The 20001-nt window shown below is 42.8% G+C and overlaps 1 protein-coding gene across 1 annotated transcript in view; it reads right to left on the bottom strand.

Moving 5' to 3' along the window:
- Nucleotides 1–2041: 2041 nt before the first annotated feature.
- ret (ret proto-oncogene receptor tyrosine kinase) overlaps nt 2042–20001 on the bottom strand; it is a 129444-nt gene continuing 111484 nt past the window's right edge. Inside the window, exons 16-20 of the mRNA XM_072282676.1 lie at nt 19122–19192; nt 17942–18079; nt 16974–17073; nt 10705–10852; nt 2042–7830 (exon numbers count right to left, since the gene is read on the bottom strand). Of these exons, the coding sequence (XP_072138777.1) occupies nt 7673–7830; nt 10705–10852; nt 16974–17073; nt 17942–18079; nt 19122–19192 (615 nt within the window). The 3' untranslated portion in view covers nt 2042–7672. The remainder of the gene's footprint in view (nt 7831–10704; nt 10853–16973; nt 17074–17941; nt 18080–19121; nt 19193–20001) is intronic.

The following is a 20001-nucleotide window of genomic DNA, read 5'->3' as shown; positions in this document are numbered from 1 at the left end:
AGGAAACCGTACATTGGTAGAATGTGCAAACTCCACGTAGTCAGCACCCAGGGTCAGAATTCCATCCAGTCTCTGGTGCTGTTAAACATCAGCTCTACCACCTGTACATTAATCTATTTTTCTTGATTACAGACACACTCAATAGACAAGTCCACAAACAATACTGACCTGAGTGTTGTGACAACAACCTTTCCTTCAATATCAGCAAAACAAAAGAACTGGCATTTGACTTCAGGAAGAGGGGCAGTGCACATGCTCCTGCCTACATCACCAGTATTGAGGTCAGTAGGTGAGAGCTTCAATTTCCTAGGAGTGAACCAATAGCCTGTCCTAGTCTGACCATGTTGATGTCACAGCCAGGAATGCTCACCAACATCACCATTTCCTCAGAAGGCAAAAGAAATTTGGTATGGCCCTGTGAAGTCTTACCAACTTGTATTGAAGCACCATCGAAAGCACCCTATCTGGATGCAAACGGCTTGGCATGCAACCACTCTGTGCAGAGAGTTGCGGACACAGCTCAACACATCATGGAGACCAGTCTCTTCCATGGACTCTGTATACACTTCTTGCTGTCTGAGTAAGGCAGCCAGCATAGTCAAAGCAACATGTACAATATACTGGAGGAACTCAGCAGGTCAAGCAGCATCTATAAAAATGAATAAACAGTCAATGTTTCAGGCCAAGACCCTTCTTTGGGACTGGTAAAGAAGGGGGAAGATGCCAGAATTAAAAGGTGGGGGGAGGTGGAGAGGAAAGAGGCTAGCTAGAAGGTGATAGGTGAATCCATGTGCGTGCGAAAGGTAAAGAGCGGGAGAAGAAGGAATCTGAAAGGAGAGGAGAGTGGACCATGGGAGACAGTTCACTCTCCTCTCTAAAATAGAGCATAATCAAAGACTCTACCCACCCTGGACATTACATTCTCTGTTCTCCCCTTGTCCATCAGACAGAAGATACAAAAGCCTGAAAGCCCATACTGGTAGGCTCAACGGTAGCTTCTCCCCTGTTCCTATAAGATTATTGAATAGTTCCCTAATATGATAAGATGGACCCTTGACCTTATAATCTACTTCAGTATGATCTTGCACATTATCTTCCACTTATACTACACTTCCCTGTAGCTATTACACTTTATTCTGGTGCTCCCGGTGTGGCCTCCAGTATATCGGTGAGACCCAATGTACATTGGGAGACCGCTTTGCCGAGCACCTACGCCCCATCCGCCAGAAGAGGTGCGATCTCTCAGTGGCCACCTGTTTTAATTCCACTTCCCATTCCAATATGTCATCCACAGCCTCCTGTACTGTTGCAATGAGGCCGCACTCAGGTTGGAGGAACAACACCTTATATTCTGACTGGGTAGCCTCCAACTTTATGGCATGAACATTGATATCTTGAACTTCTGGTAATTCTTCCCCCCCCCCCCCCCCACTTCCACCATTCCCCATCCCCTTTTTCCTCTCTCACCTTACCTCCTTGTCTGCCCATCACCTCCCTCTGGTGCTCCTTTCTCCTTTTCTTTCTACCATGGTCTCTGGCCTCTCCTATTAGATTCCCCCTTCTCCAGCCATGTATCTCTTTCACCAATCAACCTCCCAGCTCTTTACTTCATCCCTCCCCCTTTCGGTTTCACCTATCACCTTGTGTTTCTGTCTCCCCTCCCCCCCCCCACCTTTTAAATCTACTCATCTTTTTCTTCTCTAGTCCTGCCGAAGGGTCTTGGCCCGAAAGTCATCTGCACTTTTTTCCATAGATGCTGCCTGGCCTGCTGAGTTCCTCCAGCATTTTCTGTGTGTTGCTTTTTTCTGAATTCTGTTATTATTTTACTTTGATGTATTTTGACACATTGTGTATGATCAGTTATGCAAGACAAGCTTTTCACTGTATCTCAGTACATGTGACAATAACAAACTAATTTCAATTCCATTTTCAATTTCAAATATCTCCTGCTTCAAATGCAGTTTTAAAAGAAATTGTATCAAAAGACACTTAGCTGAGAGAGTAATCTATTTATTTTATGCAAAAAATGATTTACATCCATAATACATTATTTATTGCATAACAGATTTTCAATATTATGCCCACTAAATCTACACAACAAATGCAGAAACAAATATTCTTATGGTTGAAAATATACTGAAATATTCAGTTTAAATAGTCATCCTCAAAATTAATAAATTAATTCTAATTAACAGAATGGTATGACATTATTTAAGATAATTTTTACATTTAAAAAATATATTTCCAAATTCATTTGGTGTGAATTAACAACAAGGAAACACAATGCTACATTGAGAGCAGGGCAAGGCCAAGAAGGTAGATTTGCTCCTGAAATGTGCTGTGATTACGATGGCAAAAGAAGTTTGTGTGTTGTGAGTGTAACAGTGACAGAACAAAGGGCAAGACCTGTCTGTGAAGATCCACGCACTGTCCCAGGCCACTAACCTATCTTTTGGTGACATTAGTTGAGGGAAGAAAATTGACCGGGACACATTGGATCATGCCCCCATTACACACTTTTGACTATGATGGAAAAGAATAGTGGGCTGGATACAAAACACATCCATTACCCAACTAATACTACGTTTCCCCTCCCAGTTACCCCCTATTAGATACATATAATAAAGTGGCCACTTTATTAGGTACAGGAGGTACCTAGTAAAGCAGCCACTCAGTGTATGTCCATGATCTTCTCCTGCCGCAGCCCATCCACGTCATAGTTCGACGTCTTGTGCATTCAGAGATGCTGTTCTACACACCACTGTTGTAATGATGTCTTGGTTATTTGAGATACTGCTGCCTTCCTGTCAGCTTAAACCAGTCTGGCCATTCTCATCTTATCTCTCTAATTAACAAGGCTTTTTTGGCCACAGAATTGCCGCTCACTGGATTTTTTTTGGGTTTCACACCATCTGTGTAAACTCTAGAGACTATGATGATGAAAATCTCAGGAAATCAGCAGTTTCTGAGATACTCAAACCACCCCAACTGGCACTAATAATCATTCCATGGTCAAAGACACTTAGATCATATTTCTTCCCCATTCTGTTGTTTGGTCTGAACAACAACTGAACCTCTTGACCATGTCTGCATGCTTTCCTGCATTGAGTTGCTGCCACATGATTGGCCAATTAGACATTTGCATTTATGAGCAGGTGTACAGATATACCTCATAAAATGGCCACTGAACATATATGCATGCACATTTTTGCAAAGGCACTTAATGTGTGTCATAGGCATGTAAAGGGTAACTTTATGAAAATGTTTCCCAAGCAAGCAGCCTTTTCCCCCAGGACAAGATTCCACTGCTCTGTACTATGACCTTATCTCTGACTGCCATTCCATCTTACAAAGCTCATGACTGTTGAACCTGTGTAACACAGTGATTAGGCCAAAACTGGAATAGTGCTTTTAATTCTGGTCATTTCACTTTAGGAAGAACGTGACGGTGTCAGAAATGGGGCAGCAAAGGTTTCCTGGAATGGTTCCGGGGATGAAGGATTTCTCCTGCAAGTTTAGACTGGAGATACTGAAGATGTTCTCTTTGGATCAAAGGCAGCTGAGAGGAGATTTGACAGAAGTGGACAAGATCGTGAAAGGGTAAATAGAGGGAAGCAGATAGATTAACAATCCAGGCACCAATTGAAAGTTTTGGCCTTAACATTTGAGGATATGAGGAAACCATTTTTACGTGTAGTGAGATTGTGTGTTGGAATTCATCACTTGCAAGAGTGGCAGGAATTGGATGGGGAAGGCTCCAGGGAAAAAGCAGAAGAATGGGATGGATGGAGTTGCTCCACTAGGAACTGGGAAATGATTCACTGGGCAAACGGTCCACTTTTGTGCTGCAATCATTCTATGGATCCAAGAAGCCTCACCCAGCAAGCCCCATAGATTGTCACTGCCTTGTGAAATAATAGAAGCCCAAGGTACAGCAACGTAATTGGTAAATGCATAACCGAGTCAAGGAGTCCAGATATCACTTGGTGTATATTCACCTGCAAAATTCAAACTCTGTTTTATGTTTTTGATGGAGGCGAGAGTATATAGTGTAATAATTCTCGTGTTGTGGTTACGCTGCAGTCAAGCACAAGTGGTGCTAAGAGGGATGAGGCATTCCACTACAAACCAAACCAACTTTGTAGGGATGAAGGAAGGAAGCAAAAATGCGATCATGCAGTAATTTTATCCTAGCGAGGGGCAAGGCGTGGTTGGAATTGGAAGCACAGAAGATACTCAGAACATGAGAAATCCCTCTTTCAATAATTTTCTTGTTATTTGTCAAGTGACAAGTGGGAAGATGATGCTCTAAGATAGTTTACTGATTTGTAACGAATCATCTTGATTTCTGCAGAGCTGTAGTAAGTGCGCGCATTACACATCAGATAGTATAAATCTTCCCAAACATCACTTACATAAATTATGATGATCAGGATATCTTCTGATTTATGACTCAAAGCGCCACCCTTTATACCTATTAATAACTGTACTGTGCTCAGATTAATGATTTGGTGTTTTAACAGGGGTTTTAAACTGTTTCAAATAGGTAAGTCATTGCCTCATTTAAAACCCACACCCTTTCTATATTCATAGTTTAATATATTAATGATATATGCTGCATTTTATTAGCCGTTAACAATGCACTGTCAGCATTGGTGTTATTCTGGAGCTTGCCACTAGAGAGCAGCGTGCTGCTACAGCCAAGAGATGGGGAACACTTGTCTCCTTGGAAAGGAAATGATTAAAATCTACAAATTTTATTCCCTTTCTAATTCCAGCACCTTAAAAAACCTTAGCAGCCCTCGTGAGGAGATATGAAATGCAACGAAGGTCACAAATCTAATGTTATTGGCCTTCCCTCTCTCCACTCAAGTCATTCAAAGCAGCTTTATAAAGAGTTCACTGCACCATTGCTAGGCACTGTAGCTATTGATACACACGCAACCTTTAGTCACAAGAAGAACAATCTCACCCTCATCCTTTTGGAGCTGAAGTAGACCCAGCCCAACATCTCAAACAACACAACTCATTTCTGTATCCATGGAATTGTTCCTACACATCAGGTGAAAATGGGCCGGCTCACCCCGGCTCCAGAGGAAATAAAGAGAAACACACTGAGGCTGCAGCACTGGCTCGTACTCAATGCCGATTCCTGGACAGTCTAACATGGCTGCTTCTGTTCAGAGTGTGGCCAATGTGCAGCAAGAGCATTCCCATTACCTGGGCATTGGGCTTGAAGTGTTTGTTTGGCACTGTGTTATTTGCTGCTTGAACCCTGTTTAAGTAAAATCTTTCCAGTTCCAGCCAAAAGAATCTGCAGCAGTGGCTTTCTGTGCTGCACTCATCCCATTATATTTGGCATACCCTGGAGATCTATCCCTTCTGTTTCGTTTCCCAAATCTTACCCCAACACATGGTGGTCGTTTTCCACGTGTGTGCAGCACCCAGCTTAACCTCCCCTCTGCATCTTCAGCTTCCACTCCTCTTAATTGGTAGATTGCTGGTCTGTCTCCAGAGGTTTCTTACAATAAATATCAGAAAGTCTAAAGCTATCACCTTGAGCCCCTGGGCACAGGCTCATTGTCCCGCCCAGTGACTTCCCCCATTCAGTGTCAACAGCCTGAACCTGAGCAACCTTGGTGTTATATCTGAGCAGAGAAATGTGTACTTGGCTCCACTTCCTTGCCATCACATTAAAATGTCACCCAAAACCTCCCCTGCCTCAGCTAAGCTGCCATGGAGACCCTCATCTACCTGCCTTTGTTTCTTTAGACCTACCCATGTTAGGGTGGCCACCCTGGTTGTTAAAACATATCTGTATCACTGCTTTGTTCACCCCTCACCTTTGTGCTTGTTGACCTACACAGTGTCATTGAACATAGAACACTACAGCACAATACGGGCCCTTCAGCCCAAAAAGCTGTGCTGACCTATATAAATCTATGGCACAGTTAGTCTAACTCTTCCCTCCTACACAGCCCTCAACCCTCCAACATCTTAATTTTAAAATCCCCTTTCCTGTCATCAAATCTCTCCGTAGTCTCACTGCCTCTATCCTGCTAATGGCCTCTAGGCTGACAGTCCTCAAGGCTCTTGGTGTTCCTCTTGTCCGTACCCTAGTTTTAATTTCTGCACTTCCAGCAACCAGTGCAAGGCTTTATACTTCTCCACCTCTCCATCCCTTATTCCTTTCTTAAGGTAGTTTTTAAACCCCACCGAAGTTTAAGAACCAGGTATTAATATCCTCATAGAGGGTCAGCTCTATTCTGAAATGTGCTTAGCTGTATTCAAGGTACAATATAAATTCTTCTTGTTAAATCAGTCAATGTCCATTAAAATAGCAGTTAACATCTGGCTGCAAATCCTGTCCTTCATCACAGAGTGACTCCAGTCAGAGCCAGAGAATCAGCAGCAACGTCTTCCAGCTAACGTCAGACCTTGAGAGATAGCCATGAAAACAAGTAAGGACTTGCAGGGCAACACCAACCCTGTGGTGATCACCTTTAGGCCATTTCCAAGTTCAGTTGTTTTCCCTTTAGTTCTGTACAGTGTGTTCACCTGCTGAGCAGAGCTGAATTTGTACAGTGTCCTTGTGCATCGGGTCAGCTGCATCGTTCAAGCTCCAAGAGTCGCAAAAGAACAGACAGGCCATGACCCCACCGCTCCCAGGGTCAAGGTTCAGTTATCTTGCTGTTGATCTCCTCTCCCCATCCCTGCTGTCTCCTGATTTACAACACCCAGAATACCCTTTGTTCTGGATACCCAAGGAACACTGACATTTCTGGTCCATAACTAGTCAGAAATCTGAATCTCTTTCTCTTTGTTGTTGAGGACCAATTGGAATGTTCAAAATGGAGATTGTGGGACTTAGCGAGAGAAACAGGGTTTCAGAAACCAAGATGGATGCATGGTGTTAAAGGACAGTTTAGCCTTGATCTGTCTGAATGGCACTAGGGGCCTGAAAAGCTGCTCCGCCTATTCCTGTTCTAATGGTGCTCTCACCACTGGGAACTTCGAGGAAGAAGTGTTGGGTATGTGAATTGTGCATTTGTCAAGAGAACTAAGAACTGTTTCGAAGCCAGAAGCAGCAAATACTGCTCAAATAATCGAGCCAGTGTGATTGTAGGTAATAGTTAACTATTGTAAGTCAGCTGCAAATATGAAGAATCTCGGTTTACTTCAAAGCGCAAGGATAAATTATTCTAAAATTATAATTCCTTCTGCCCCACATAATTAGGATCGGCAAACAGTTTGCTGTAATCGTTCAAGCTGTGTATATTGTTTCACATAACTTTCCATTCACCTTGGCTCCACTTTCTTTCCTCCACTGCTGGGACCCCTGGCTACCATTCCACGTCCCAATGCCTCTTCCTTTCCTCAATTTAGGTCATTCAAAAATGCTGAATCATCTCAGGCTATATGGCACCAGTCATACTGAGGAAATGGGATGGGGCGATTTCAAAGTGAAGAAATGGCCTCTGTGAAGCAAAAGGTCTCCGGGTGGGGATACAGAGGTCACCTATTCCTCACACCATGTTGGGAGCTAGCAGTTTGGAATTCATTAATTTCACCCAGTTTTAAGCTTTGCGGAGGAGGGATTATGTGTCTGTGAGTGTGCTGAGGGAATAAGGTATGAATGTGCACGCGTAGCAATTGGCTTGTCTTGGGCTTTTTAAGTATCACAACGCTCCATAAATTTTGTAGCTGTCGGTGACACCATCCAGTTTGAATAAACACTATCATTTGCATATCTTGTAAAGACTGAGTTAGTTCCATCGAATCTTGTGATGGGGACAGGGCTGTCTTCAGACCAGCGGGGGTACGAGATCCCTAAAAACGAAAACAGATAATTTTTTCTGCACAAGGGGGAAAGCACAACAAAAAGAAAGAAAGATTCAGGCGCTGACAATTACTCTCACCAAACACGCCACATCTAATTCTGTGCACAAGTCAACACAAGGCCCATCATTAAGGGGCAGAAATATTTTAAAAATAAATAATAAATAATTAAAGGACAAAAATTAACTGCTGCAGCGGCGATGGACTTTGCCTCTGCTTACACGTCTCCAGTGTGTATAAAATCGGGTGAAAATTTATACTTTTTCACATTGCGCCTCAGTAGGTCTGATCTCCAAATAATGGATTCCCTTTTGGAGGTTGGTGGTCTGGGGGTTTGTGGCAGTAAATAGAAGACATTACCTTGGCTTGATTCACTAACGTTGCTGCTTCCTGAACCTGTGATAATTTTGCAATGATCAATAACCTCACCTACTTTTTTGGCTTGTTAAGTCCCCCCTCTCGCTATGTGACAACTCTCTGCCCCTTTCTTAGAGAAAGAGAAAGCCTGTGGTATGTCGAATTTTCAGGTGAATGATTGTTTTTTGTCGTACTGCAGATCACAGTCTTTCTTGGTGGCTTTGCTATTGCTTGCTTGGTGGGTGGAGGGTGCTGATGCTTTTTTGCTGAAGTAGATGAGAGGGGAAGGTCGATGCTTTGCTGCTGCTTGTGCATTGGGGAGGCTTTGGGGATCTAACGTTTTTACTATCACTCATTCTTTGGGTACCCTGTTTTCATGGATGTCTGCAAAGAACAAGAATTTCAGGATGTATATTGTATACATTCTCTGATATCAAATGGAACTACTAAACTATTGAACTACACCCCTCTACTGTATAACGTAGGAGAATTACTGGCAGTCTGTTGGGTGAAACTCTCATTTCTGTCCTCTCAGCTGATCTGTGTAATTGGGTAGTGAAGGCCATTATACATGCAACAAGTCCTAGGATACTAATGTGTGCATGGCATAATTTCAAGGTCTCCAATTTAAACAGACTCTGCATCTTCATATCCGGACAACACTGTGCTGCCAGAGACAGGACAAAGTACACAGAATCAGGTTACAATAGAATCTTATGTTAATGTTCAGCTTTATAACTTGGGAGCTTACACCGGACTGTGCTGTGTAACAGAGTGTGCTGTAACTAAGTTGCTGCCAATAGATGTAATATTGAGAATGTTCTAACTTCGAGCCATGTACTGAGGTTGGGGATCAATAAGACCGAGTGAGAGCCAAGAGTGTGACGTGAACAGCGTTATAGCACTCAACTTAAGAATGAAACTGGTGTCCAACTTGACTTGAGACCAGTGGCTGGGAAGTTCAGTCTTTAGGAATGGAGATTCAAATGAAGTTCACCCACCAGAATAACATCGTGTGTCCGTCAGGGATGCAGTGGGTAAGATTTAAATCTCTGCACTTTCAAACAAATGAATCCAGAAGCACAAATTCAAATACATTATAGTAGATGGGAATTTTAATTCAAGTATAAAATAAATCTGGAGTTTAAAAATAAAACCTAGATCTTAACTATAAATCCAGATGGTTCACTCACACCCTTTTGGAAAGGAAATCGTCCATCGTTACTCGGCCTGGGCCCACTTGATTCTTAATTAATACCTCAGTATAGGGTTAATTAGGGCAGGCAATAAATGCTGATGTTACCAGCAATGTCCACATCCCATGATTAAATGAAGAGATTGCCTTCCTTGCGCACTCTCAGCGTTCCCATGTTTTTTTAAAGACTCTGCAGTAAGTTCACAAATCGTCCTGAGAATTGGAAATCCTGAGTTGCATTTTGTTGGAGTTGTACTGCTCTCTATGAGGTGCTCAGACTTTGGGGATGTTTCTCACTGCTTCCTAATGGTGCAATCAGAAGTCACTTTTGCAACTACCCCAAGAATGTCTCCTTGGTGTGCACTGTCACTGATTCGGAGCAGAATTGCAATATTACAGAATGACACTGATGTGTTGCAGAAGCAATAACATAATATTCTAGTCTTTGGGGAAAGTATAGTCAAGAAATGCAGGTAGAATAAACTTGGGCTGAAATTGGTTAATCAAAACAGAACTGCCAACTACAATCAATTTGTTGTTGCACTGCTGTAAGTTCTAGGAACCCAGTGATCCACAGGAGAGCAATGGAAAACTGGGAGTGATTACACAATCACAAATAAATCGAAAAATGGAGTGATGGAAAAAAAATTGCTCCTGGGTGTTAATCATCATCCACATGCTAAGGCTAAGGAAGTGCCCCTTGAAGTAACATCTTGGGTCTAATTTCTTCACTATGCTCGTGATTTGTGTGTGTGTGTGTGTGTGTGTGTGTGTGTGTGTGTGTGTGTGTGTGTGTGTGTGTGAGAGAGACTACATGATTGTAACTGTGTGCACAATGTAGAAAAGGAAAAAAATCTATCAGTGAAATGGAAGCTAGTTTATGTCCTTGATAGAAAAAGGGTACCAAAATTTAGGATCTATTGAGAAATCTGCAAACTAATTGCAAGAAATTCTACCGACTGTACATTATAGAGTGGTGACGAGAGCTAGTTAAGGATTCCCAGAAGCTGCCTAACATTCTTCAGTAACCAACTGAGAAAATACACAGGTGATTAATTACACCATGTACTATCAATAAAGCCTGGGTTTTCCATGGCTGACCTAGGTAGGTTTCCACAATGAGGGAAGGGACAGGCTCCACAAGGCATGCACTGAGTCTGAATTCATTGAATCCAGAGAGTAGGAGTATTTGTTGGTTTGAGTCAATCCTCTGTCGCCGAATCTTGGAGGCGCTCTGTGTAAACGGGGCCATCGGCTGCAGCAGTGGTCCCTTAAATGAGCTTAGAATCTAGTAAATGCATGTGAAATTCTACCGTAGAGTTTGTTCTCAATCCATGTGGAGGGGAGGGACCGAGGGAGGGGAGCATTATTACAGTCTACCAATGGCGTCTCTTCTTCGGCCACTCCGTCGTCATAGAGCAGGGAGTCCGATGGTGTGGAGGCTGCAAGGTCCAGGTAATCCTAGAGGCAGAAGCAGAAATTTCAAACTCAACGTTTGACATTGAATGAGGTGTAAACCAGAGAGAACGAGAAAGTGAAGGAAAAGCAGACAGAGGAAGAATGAAACGGATCAAAGGAACATGAGATGGAGATAGAATAGATCTGGGAACAAGAGACAGGAAGGGAAAGTACAAAGAAAGAAGCAATCAGAGAGATAAATGTTAAGGAGTTGATTAAGAATGAGACAGAGAAATGTTCATGGGGGAAAGGAACATGGAGGCAAATGAAGCAATATAGCTTCATGTATTTGGAGCAGAAGCAGGATCCAGGAGGAAGATGGAGCAGAGACACAGGGACAGACCTGGAATTGTTTAATTCAAGAGAAGAAGGTGGTAATAAAAAAAGTAGAGTAAGAGGAAATAAAGAAAGGAGATAGACATTGAGAGAAAGAGATTGAGAGCAAGAAATCGAGGAAGAACAAAGAGAGGTGTGGAACAAACAGGAGAGTTAAAGTAAGTGGTAATTATGACTGTCAGTTAATTTTACACAACAAAGTCCGAATCAGAATCTCTCTCCATTGAGATCTTTCTGCCTGTGCCTTTGACTCGGCCGAGTGTGGACGAACATTCCAGAGACCTGAGCACAACAGCTAAGCTGACCCTTTAGGAGAGTGCGACACAGCTGGAGATACTGTCATTCAAATGAAACGTTTATGACCCTCCAAGTTTACAGAAACATGAAAGATCAGGTGTGATCAACAGATCTTTGATGTGGTGGTTCCTGGGTGTGGGAAGTTAACTTGTGATTGTAGAAATTAGGAAAGCAAATGTTTCATTGGTTTTTATGGGAAATAGATTGGCGTAAAAAAGTAAAGGGGTTTTGCTGAGGTTGTAGAGGTTTTTAATATCCAAGAAAAAACACATTTGGTTGGAATCAGATCAGCATAGATTTAGTTGATTAAGTCCAACTTAATTTGGAGTTGTTAAAATACATTAGGACGGATAAGTCCCCGGGGCCTGACGGAATATTCCCCAGGCTGCTCCACGAGGTGAGGGAAGAGATTGCTGAGCCTCTGGCTAGGATCTTTAAGTCCTCGTTGTCCACAGGAACGGTACCGGAGGATTGGAGGGAGGCGAATGTTGTCCCCTTGTTCAAAAAAGGTAGTAGGGATAGTCCGGGTAATTATAGACCAGTGAGCCTTACGTCTGTGGTGGGAAAGCTGTTGGAAAAGATTCTTAGAGATAGGATCTCTGGGCATTTAGAGAATCATGGTCTGATCAGGGACAGTCAGCATGGCTTTGTGAAGGGCAGATCGTGTCTAACAAGCCTGATGAGGTGACCAGGCATATAGATGAGGGTAGTGCAGTGGATGTGATCTATATGAATTTTAGTAAGGCATTTGACAAGGTTCCACACAGTAGGCTTATTCAGAAAGTCAGAAGGCATGGGATCCAGGGAAGTTTGGCCAGGTGGATTCAGAATTGGCTTGCCTGCAGAAGGCAGAGGGTGGTGGTGGAGGGAGTACATTCAGATTGGAGGATTGTGACTAGTGGTGTCCCACAAGGATCTGTTCTGGGACCTCTACTTTTCGTGATTTTTATTAACGACCTGGATGTGGGGGTAGAAGGGTGGGTTAGCAAGTTTGCAGAAGACACAAAGGTTGGTAGTGTTGTAGATAGTGTAGAGGATTGTCAAAGATTGCAGAGAGACGTTGATAGGATGCAGAAGTGGGCTGAGAAGTGGCAGATGGAGTTCAACCCGGAGAAGTGTGAGGTGGTACACTTTGGAAGGACAAACTCCAAGGCAGAGTACAAAGTAAATAGCAGGATACTTGGTAGTGTGGAGGAGCAGAGGGATCTGGGGGTACATGTTCACAGATCCCTGAACGTTGCCTCACAGGTGGATAGGGTAGTTAAGAAAGCTTATGGGGTGTTAGCTTTCATAAGTCAAGGGATAAAGTTTAAGAGTCGCAATGTAATGATGCAGCTCTATAAAACTCTGGTTAGGCCACACTTGGAGTACTGTGTCCAGTTCTGGTCGCCTCACTATAGGAAGGATGTGGAGGCATTGGAAAGGGTACAAAGGAGATTTACCAGGATGCTGCCTGGTTTAGAAAGTATGCATTATGATCAGAGATTAAGGAAGCTAGGGCTTTACTCTTTGGAGAGAAGGAAGATGAGAGGAGACATGATAGGGGTGTACAAGATAGTAAGAGGAATAGATAGAGTGGATAGCCAGCGCCTCTTCCCCAGGGCACCACTGCTCAATACAAGAGGACATGGTTTTAAGGTAAGGGGTGGGAAGTTCAAGGGGGATATTAGAGGAAGGTTTTTTACTCAGAGAGTGGTTGGTGCATGGAATGCACTGCCTGAGTCAGTGGTGGAGGCAGATACACTAGTGAAGTTTAAGAGTCTACTAGACAGGTATATGGAGGAATTTAAGGTGGGGGCTTATATGGGAGGCAGGGTTTGAGGGTCGGCACAACATCGTGGACCGAAGGGCCTGTACTGTGCTGTACTATTCTATGTCCTAACTTGAAGAGGCTGGGCTTTTTTTTACAAAGAGCATGGAATAGGCTCATTTGTGCTTCAAGTGGCACCACCCAGCAACCCCCAATTTAATGCTAATCTAATCATGGGACAATTTACAATGACCAATTAACCCATCAACTGGTACATCATTGGAATGTGGGAGGAAGCCAGAGGAAACCCATGTGGTCACATGGAAAACATACAAACTCCTTACAGGCAGCAGCGGGAATTGAGCCCCAGTTTTCTGCACCACTATGCTACTGTGCTGGCTGTATGGGAAGTAATCAGAGAGGTTGGCTTTACTAAAAGAGTGAGAGCTAATGTCACTGAGACGTACGGGCTTCTGAGGAAGATTAGCAAAATAAGTCCCAACAGGCACCAGGATCGAAAGAAGGAGACATTTCTTCATCTACAGGGTCAGACATTATTGCAGTTTGTTTCCCTTCTCCCCTTCTAGCACTGCCAATTATTCTGTTTATAGCTCCATCCCTGTTTATTTGCTAACACAATATGTGATGCAAAGAACGCTACAGACACTATTCTGGCACTGAGTTTGGGATGTTGCCCCTTGAGAGGGTAGATGGACCAAACAGTATGAGCCAAACAGAGAATGGGGTTCACTAAGTGGAACGGAAATGATGGCAAGCAGTGGACTTAGGGGATACATTGTCATCCAAGGTTACAGCACAGTTCCATTCTGAACAGTTTGCATGTCAAGAATGGAGTTCCCACACAGTAGAAGATGCTTACAGCCCAGCAGCATTCAGAAAATCCATATCACTGGTCTGCCAAACACTCAACCGCATATATGGGCTGTAGATAACTTGGGCGCTTGTAAGCTAGCTGAGGCTTGTACATGAAGGCCATATTGGGAATTCCCTGTGTACATGGAATTATTAGAAATGTTCCAGAAGGCACACAGTATCACTGAAATCTGGGAAAGATAATGAAACAGAGGAATGTAAGAGGAGGAATGTGATACAGTTGCAAGTTAAAAGGCTAGAGATACGTGAGATGCTTGCAAGAACACAGGTGATATGAAATACAGACAAGGTCACTCATAAATAATTTGTGAACACCTCAAAGGAACATTTTAAGCTGATGTTTTTGGAAATTTCTGCAAGTTACAAATTTGTTGTATAAACCAGCAATCAAAAGCAATGGCTGGTGAATAAACATTATTCTGAAGACACGGGCAAAAAAGATGCACTTTGCAGATCTTTTCGATTGGGCGTGGTAAGATTATTTAGTTACAAAGAGAATCCAGGCAAAACTACTTAATTCAGTGGATTGAACACTCTAGCAAATAGCTCTCAGTAAGGTAAAGTAAAGGCATCCGATAGTCTTGCAAGACCATGGATCTGTGCCTGTAAAGTCTTCACTCTTCAGGGCGCAGGCCTGGGCAAGGTTGTATGGAAGACCGGCAGTTGCCCATGCTGCAAGTCTCCCCTCTCCACGACACCAATGTTGTCCAAGGGAAGGGCACTAGGACCCATACAGCTTGGCACCAGTGTCGTCGCAGAGCAATGTGTGATCAAATGTCTTGCTCAAGGACACAACACGCGTGGCCTCGGCTGGGGCTCGAACTCACGACCTTCAGGTCACTAGTCCAATGCCTTAACCACTTGGCCACGTGCCCACACAGCTCACAGTACGGAGATGATATTTAAAAACGTGAGGTGTGCTTTTCAGACGCCCACTATTCCGAGTTGCAAGCAGGGCAGGAGCTATAGAGATGGCAACAGCAAAGGACATAAAGTCACAGGAGAGTTAAAGTTAGGAAGGCCCCATACAAATGCATTAAAAGGTAGGAAACCTTGTAAGGCATGTTATAGGGATCAACTAGCCTTAGCATACATTATCAAGGTGGCCCAATGCCATGGTAAGTAATGAGAGTATGAACTGTATTATCACAGGAAGCCATTATCCTGGTAATTGCCCATTAAATGTAGTAATGTTCTCCAATGCACAATCAGCTTATTTGAATTCTATTAGTTACTTCACTGAAAGAGCAGAATCTGAGTTTACAGTTAACATGAACAATCTGCATAATGAAGCAATCAGCCACTTTTTACACCAAAGAACACAACTTATCTGAACCTGTTACATAAGGTTCAGGGAACATCAATGATAATTAATTGATTTCACTACCTAAGGCAGGCAATCGCCATCTCCAACAAGGCTGAATCTAACAGCTTTGATATTTAATAGTTTAGCATCACAAGTTGGCTGCTATCAACATCCTTGGCATCACCAATGTCCAAAAGCAACTGAATCAGTATATTAAATATTGTGGCTATAATAACAATTGCTTCCTGATATCCCAAAGCTATTCCATCATCCAGGGATGATAGTTTTCTTAAGAAAGTACTACCTTAATATGATTGTCTACTAATTAAAGAGTTCAAGCTCTCTAGTTTCATGTTTCAATGCTTGTTGCAAGAATAATGCCTTATTTCTGAGGAATTCCCTGTGCTTTTTCACTCTCCCCTTTTCCTTTTCTTTGAATTAATGATCCTCTCAGCTTGTCCGAACACTTTCACGGATAATTTCCCCCATATAATAATTTTCTGTAGGTCACTCTCGAAGTTCACAAATTTGCATTGTAATGTAATTCATGGATATGTATAAGGCTATAAAAATCTTATTTATTCATAAAGATAACTTTTCCTTTCCTTGCATGTGATAGTCAACATCTTGCACCTTACCCTTAACAGCCCCAATCTTAAAACTTCATCATCTATTGATATTTGTAGCATTATTATTTCCATTCATGTTTCTTTTCTTAGTAAGTTCCATATATAAAGCTGAGTTTCTGTCTGTATAGCAGACAATTCAACGCAAAGTCCTTAACTCTATGAAGATCTAGTTTTCATGTAGAGAAAACTCATTCTTCCTTTCTTGCACTGAACCTATATTAGCTGCTGCATTATTTTTGTGGTTTTTATCTTAAATGATACCAATTTTTAGGAGATTGACTACAACTCAACCATAAGCAGACGTAACATTTATTTTTTGCGGCTAGTTTCTAATTTCTACCATTTTGCATTTGGAAATGGAGACCTTCTATTAGACAGTCCTCTATTTTAATAAGATGCAGAGGATAACTTGGGAATTTCTACCCTTAACTGTCAACTTTACTCTCAGCTTCACCTATCTGTATTTTAACAGCCAGTGTTGCTCAGAAATGTTGTTCTGGACTCCAAATGTTCCACCCTACGTGGTGTCTATCCTTTCCCCAACTCACTGTTGGAATCCCTCACTCTTCCTCTTTTGCACTACTCTTCTCTATTGTTTTATTGTAAATTATGTCAGTACGGTACTGCTGCCACAAAACAAATTCCATGACATATGTCAGTGACAATAAATCTCCTTCTGATTCTGAAATGAAAACTCCATCACACAATCTCCTGCCCTAACCTCGCAAATATCTAGAAGTAATGGGAATCCCCACTACAGCCAAACAAATTGCAGGCCTGGTGCCACAACTTTCTGTTTGGTCTCATTCTTTATTCTTCCCATTCTAGAGTGTGCCCCACATTCAGTGACCTCACCTTTGGTTTCTCAACAGGGCTAAAGAGACAACCTTGCTAGGATAGTTCTACACTCACCCGGCTCCTCACCATCATCTTCTCCAGTTCTTTGCTGATTTCTGCAAATGTTGGCCGTTTATCCGGCTCTTGTTTCCAGCATTGTAGCATCAAGTTGTACCTGAGGGAGAGTTGAAATAAGTTTACTTCAGTGTCTGACCCCAGGGAAAGGAATGAATTGCATCCCTGATTGCTCTGGTGTAAGCTGGCAGTATTGTCACCATCTCATGTTGACCTTCCCTATCCAGTACAGACACCCCACTCCTGCTCTCTCATTCACCATTTGATGCTGACCCATTCTTCCTCTGGTGTCCTTCCTACCTAGCACTGACCTACTCTGTCCAGCATTGACTATCTTGTCCACCAATGACCCATCCTGCCCAGCACTGACCCCCTTTGTCCAGCAGCAGCCTACCCTATCTAGAAAAGACCCACTGAGTTCAGCACTCAACAACCCTGTCCAGCAATGATTATCCAGTCTATCACTGACCCTCTGTCTGATGCTGATTATTACCCCATGCCAACTCCACTCCCATTCTCTCATTGTCCATTTGTGTCCATCATTACTCCACCCTCAACCTAGTGCTCACATCTACTGCTAATCTCCCTTCATCACTGACTAGACTTCCTGTTCGGTGCTGACCTCTTCCCTGTCAAGCCCCACACCCCACACACTCCTCAGTCCAATGCTGACGCACCACCCTCCCCTCTGTTTCCAGAGGTGAACTAGTCTGGGGTTGAGTTCTGGGTCTGATCTCTCTATCAGAACCAACTACCTCCACCTAATGCTGACCTTCTGGCACAATGCTAATAGTTTCACCCAGAGATGATCTCCCTGTCCTGTGCCAAATTTTCTGTTGTGTGCTGAGTTTCCCTGAGCACGGCTAACTCTGCCCTGTTCATTGTGCATCCCCTGTTGAGTGGAGAGCTGCTTCAAAATAATCCAGAAATTCTACCCATTAGTTTTATTCCTTGAAAGTCTGACCTACATTTCCTCACTGCAGTTTTCCGGTCTCTCCATGCGATATCCTGTCTTTAGCAGATTGAAGAGGCGTTCCGGGGCAATTCCAGGATAGGGATTTCCACCCAGTGTCACTATTTCCCAAAGCAGAATGCCGAATGACCACCTAGTGTGTAATAAAGAGAATAGCATTAGTATTACAAGAACAATTAATGAGCGTCGCAGGACTTTCTACCAACATTGTCAGACTAAGTCTAAACAAGTTGTCCAGAATGTGTCTTGATTCACTTTTGGTCTCTACAGTGTTAGGTAGAATGCTTTGGTACACTTGAAGAGAAAACCATACAGTGCATTAAGAGAAAGAATAGTGGAGTGACCTAGCCAGATAACTCTTTCAAAGAGCTGGAACAGACGAGATAGGCTGAATGCCCTCATGTGCCTTTTGATTAATGTATGAGAAGCCTTTGAAGGCTCTGGGCCTGTACTCACTGGAGTTTAGACGAATGAGGGGGAATCTCATTGAAATCTATCGAATATTAGAAGGCCTAGATACGGTAGATGTGGAGAGGATGTTTCCAATAGTGGGAGAGTCTTGGACCAGAGTATGAGAACATTCCTTTAGAACAGAGATGAGGAGGAACTTCTTTAGAGGGTGGTGAAACTGTGGAGGCCAGGTCATTGAGTATACTTAAAGCAGAGGTTGATAGGTTCTTGATTAGCAAGGTCACCTAAAGTTGCAGGAAGAAGGCAGGAGAATTGGATTGAGAGGAATAATAAATCAGCCGTGATGGAATGGCAGAGCAGACTTGATGGGCCAAATAGTCTAATTCTGCTCTTATCTCTTCTGGTCTTATTCTCTGTAGTAAATATTGAGATGGTGATAAATCACAAGCGGATTGAAAAATATTTGATGAGGGGGATTGGGATTGAAGAATGACTCATCTCTTTGTTACACTTGTCCTTAACCCATCAAGACTGAGGGTTGGGTTTTTAACAGAAATCAAAACTGTCCTCAATTTAATGGCGAATCACCTGATGAAAGGTCTTTAATCAGAAATATTGTCACTGTTCCTTTTGCCTCAATGCTGCCTAGCCTGCTAGTTTTCAGTTTTCTCCTGCATCTATGGCATTCTGCTCTAGAACAAATTGAGGACAGTCTCGATTTTCACTTCAAATTCTACACAAGATGGCGAGCACGCAAAACTTACACGTCACTCTGCGTCGTGTAGATGTGATCAAACAAAGACTCAATCGCCATCCATTTAACAGGAATTCGACCCTAGGAGTGAGAGAAGTCAAGAGGAAATCATTACTCATTGGACATTTAGTGGAGCAAAGCTTTTCCTGTCTAAAGGAAGGACACAGTTTACTCTGTACAGCAAGTGCTCCCAGTATAATTACAGGTGAGGTTTCTAAGAAGAAAGAGCCTCTCTCTATCTCCCAGGATCTCCTTTACATATACTCATTCATGGTGAGGTGAGCTCAACCAAGATAATGAAATGGGATGAATGCAAGCAGATCCATTCAATGGATAAAATGAACAAAGAGAGGGCTCTGGGGCTTTTTTTGTCCTCCTGTCCAGCTATAGTCCTTCCATCCACCAACTGAGAGAACAGGGGTTCCCAACCTTTTTTATACCATTAACCGAGGGGTCCCTGGACCAGGTTGGGAACCCCTGCTATAGAATATAGATGAAGAAACACATCCAAGCAACCAGCCGAATGCCCATTAGTTCAATGAGCAGTACAGTGGGGCATTGCAGAGATGCTGCCTCACAGTTCCGGTGACTTGGGTTCAATCCTAGCTTCCAGTGTTGATCATATGGAGTTTTCACATTTTTCCTGTGACCATGTAAACTTTTTTTGAATACTCCAGAATACAATAGGTTGGTAGATAACTTTATCCTCATGGGTGAAGGTGTGCGGTAGAATCTGGAAGGAGTTGAGCAAGATGCTTGACATATGAATTTACAGGATATGACTGCATTGTATGATTCTATAACTCTACACTTTGTACTATCAGACGACAACATTTTGATTATCTCAGTGATCAGTGCTTTTGCTCACCTCTCCCATGATGTCTTAGTGC

Source organism: Mobula birostris, chromosome 18 (genome assembly GCF_030028105.1).
Source record: "Mobula birostris isolate sMobBir1 chromosome 18, sMobBir1.hap1, whole genome shotgun sequence".
NCBI lineage: Eukaryota > Metazoa > Chordata > Chondrichthyes > Myliobatiformes > Myliobatidae > Mobula > Mobula birostris.
Note: the sequence above shows the minus strand (reverse complement) of the source record. Positions and strands in the feature narration are given on the sequence as shown.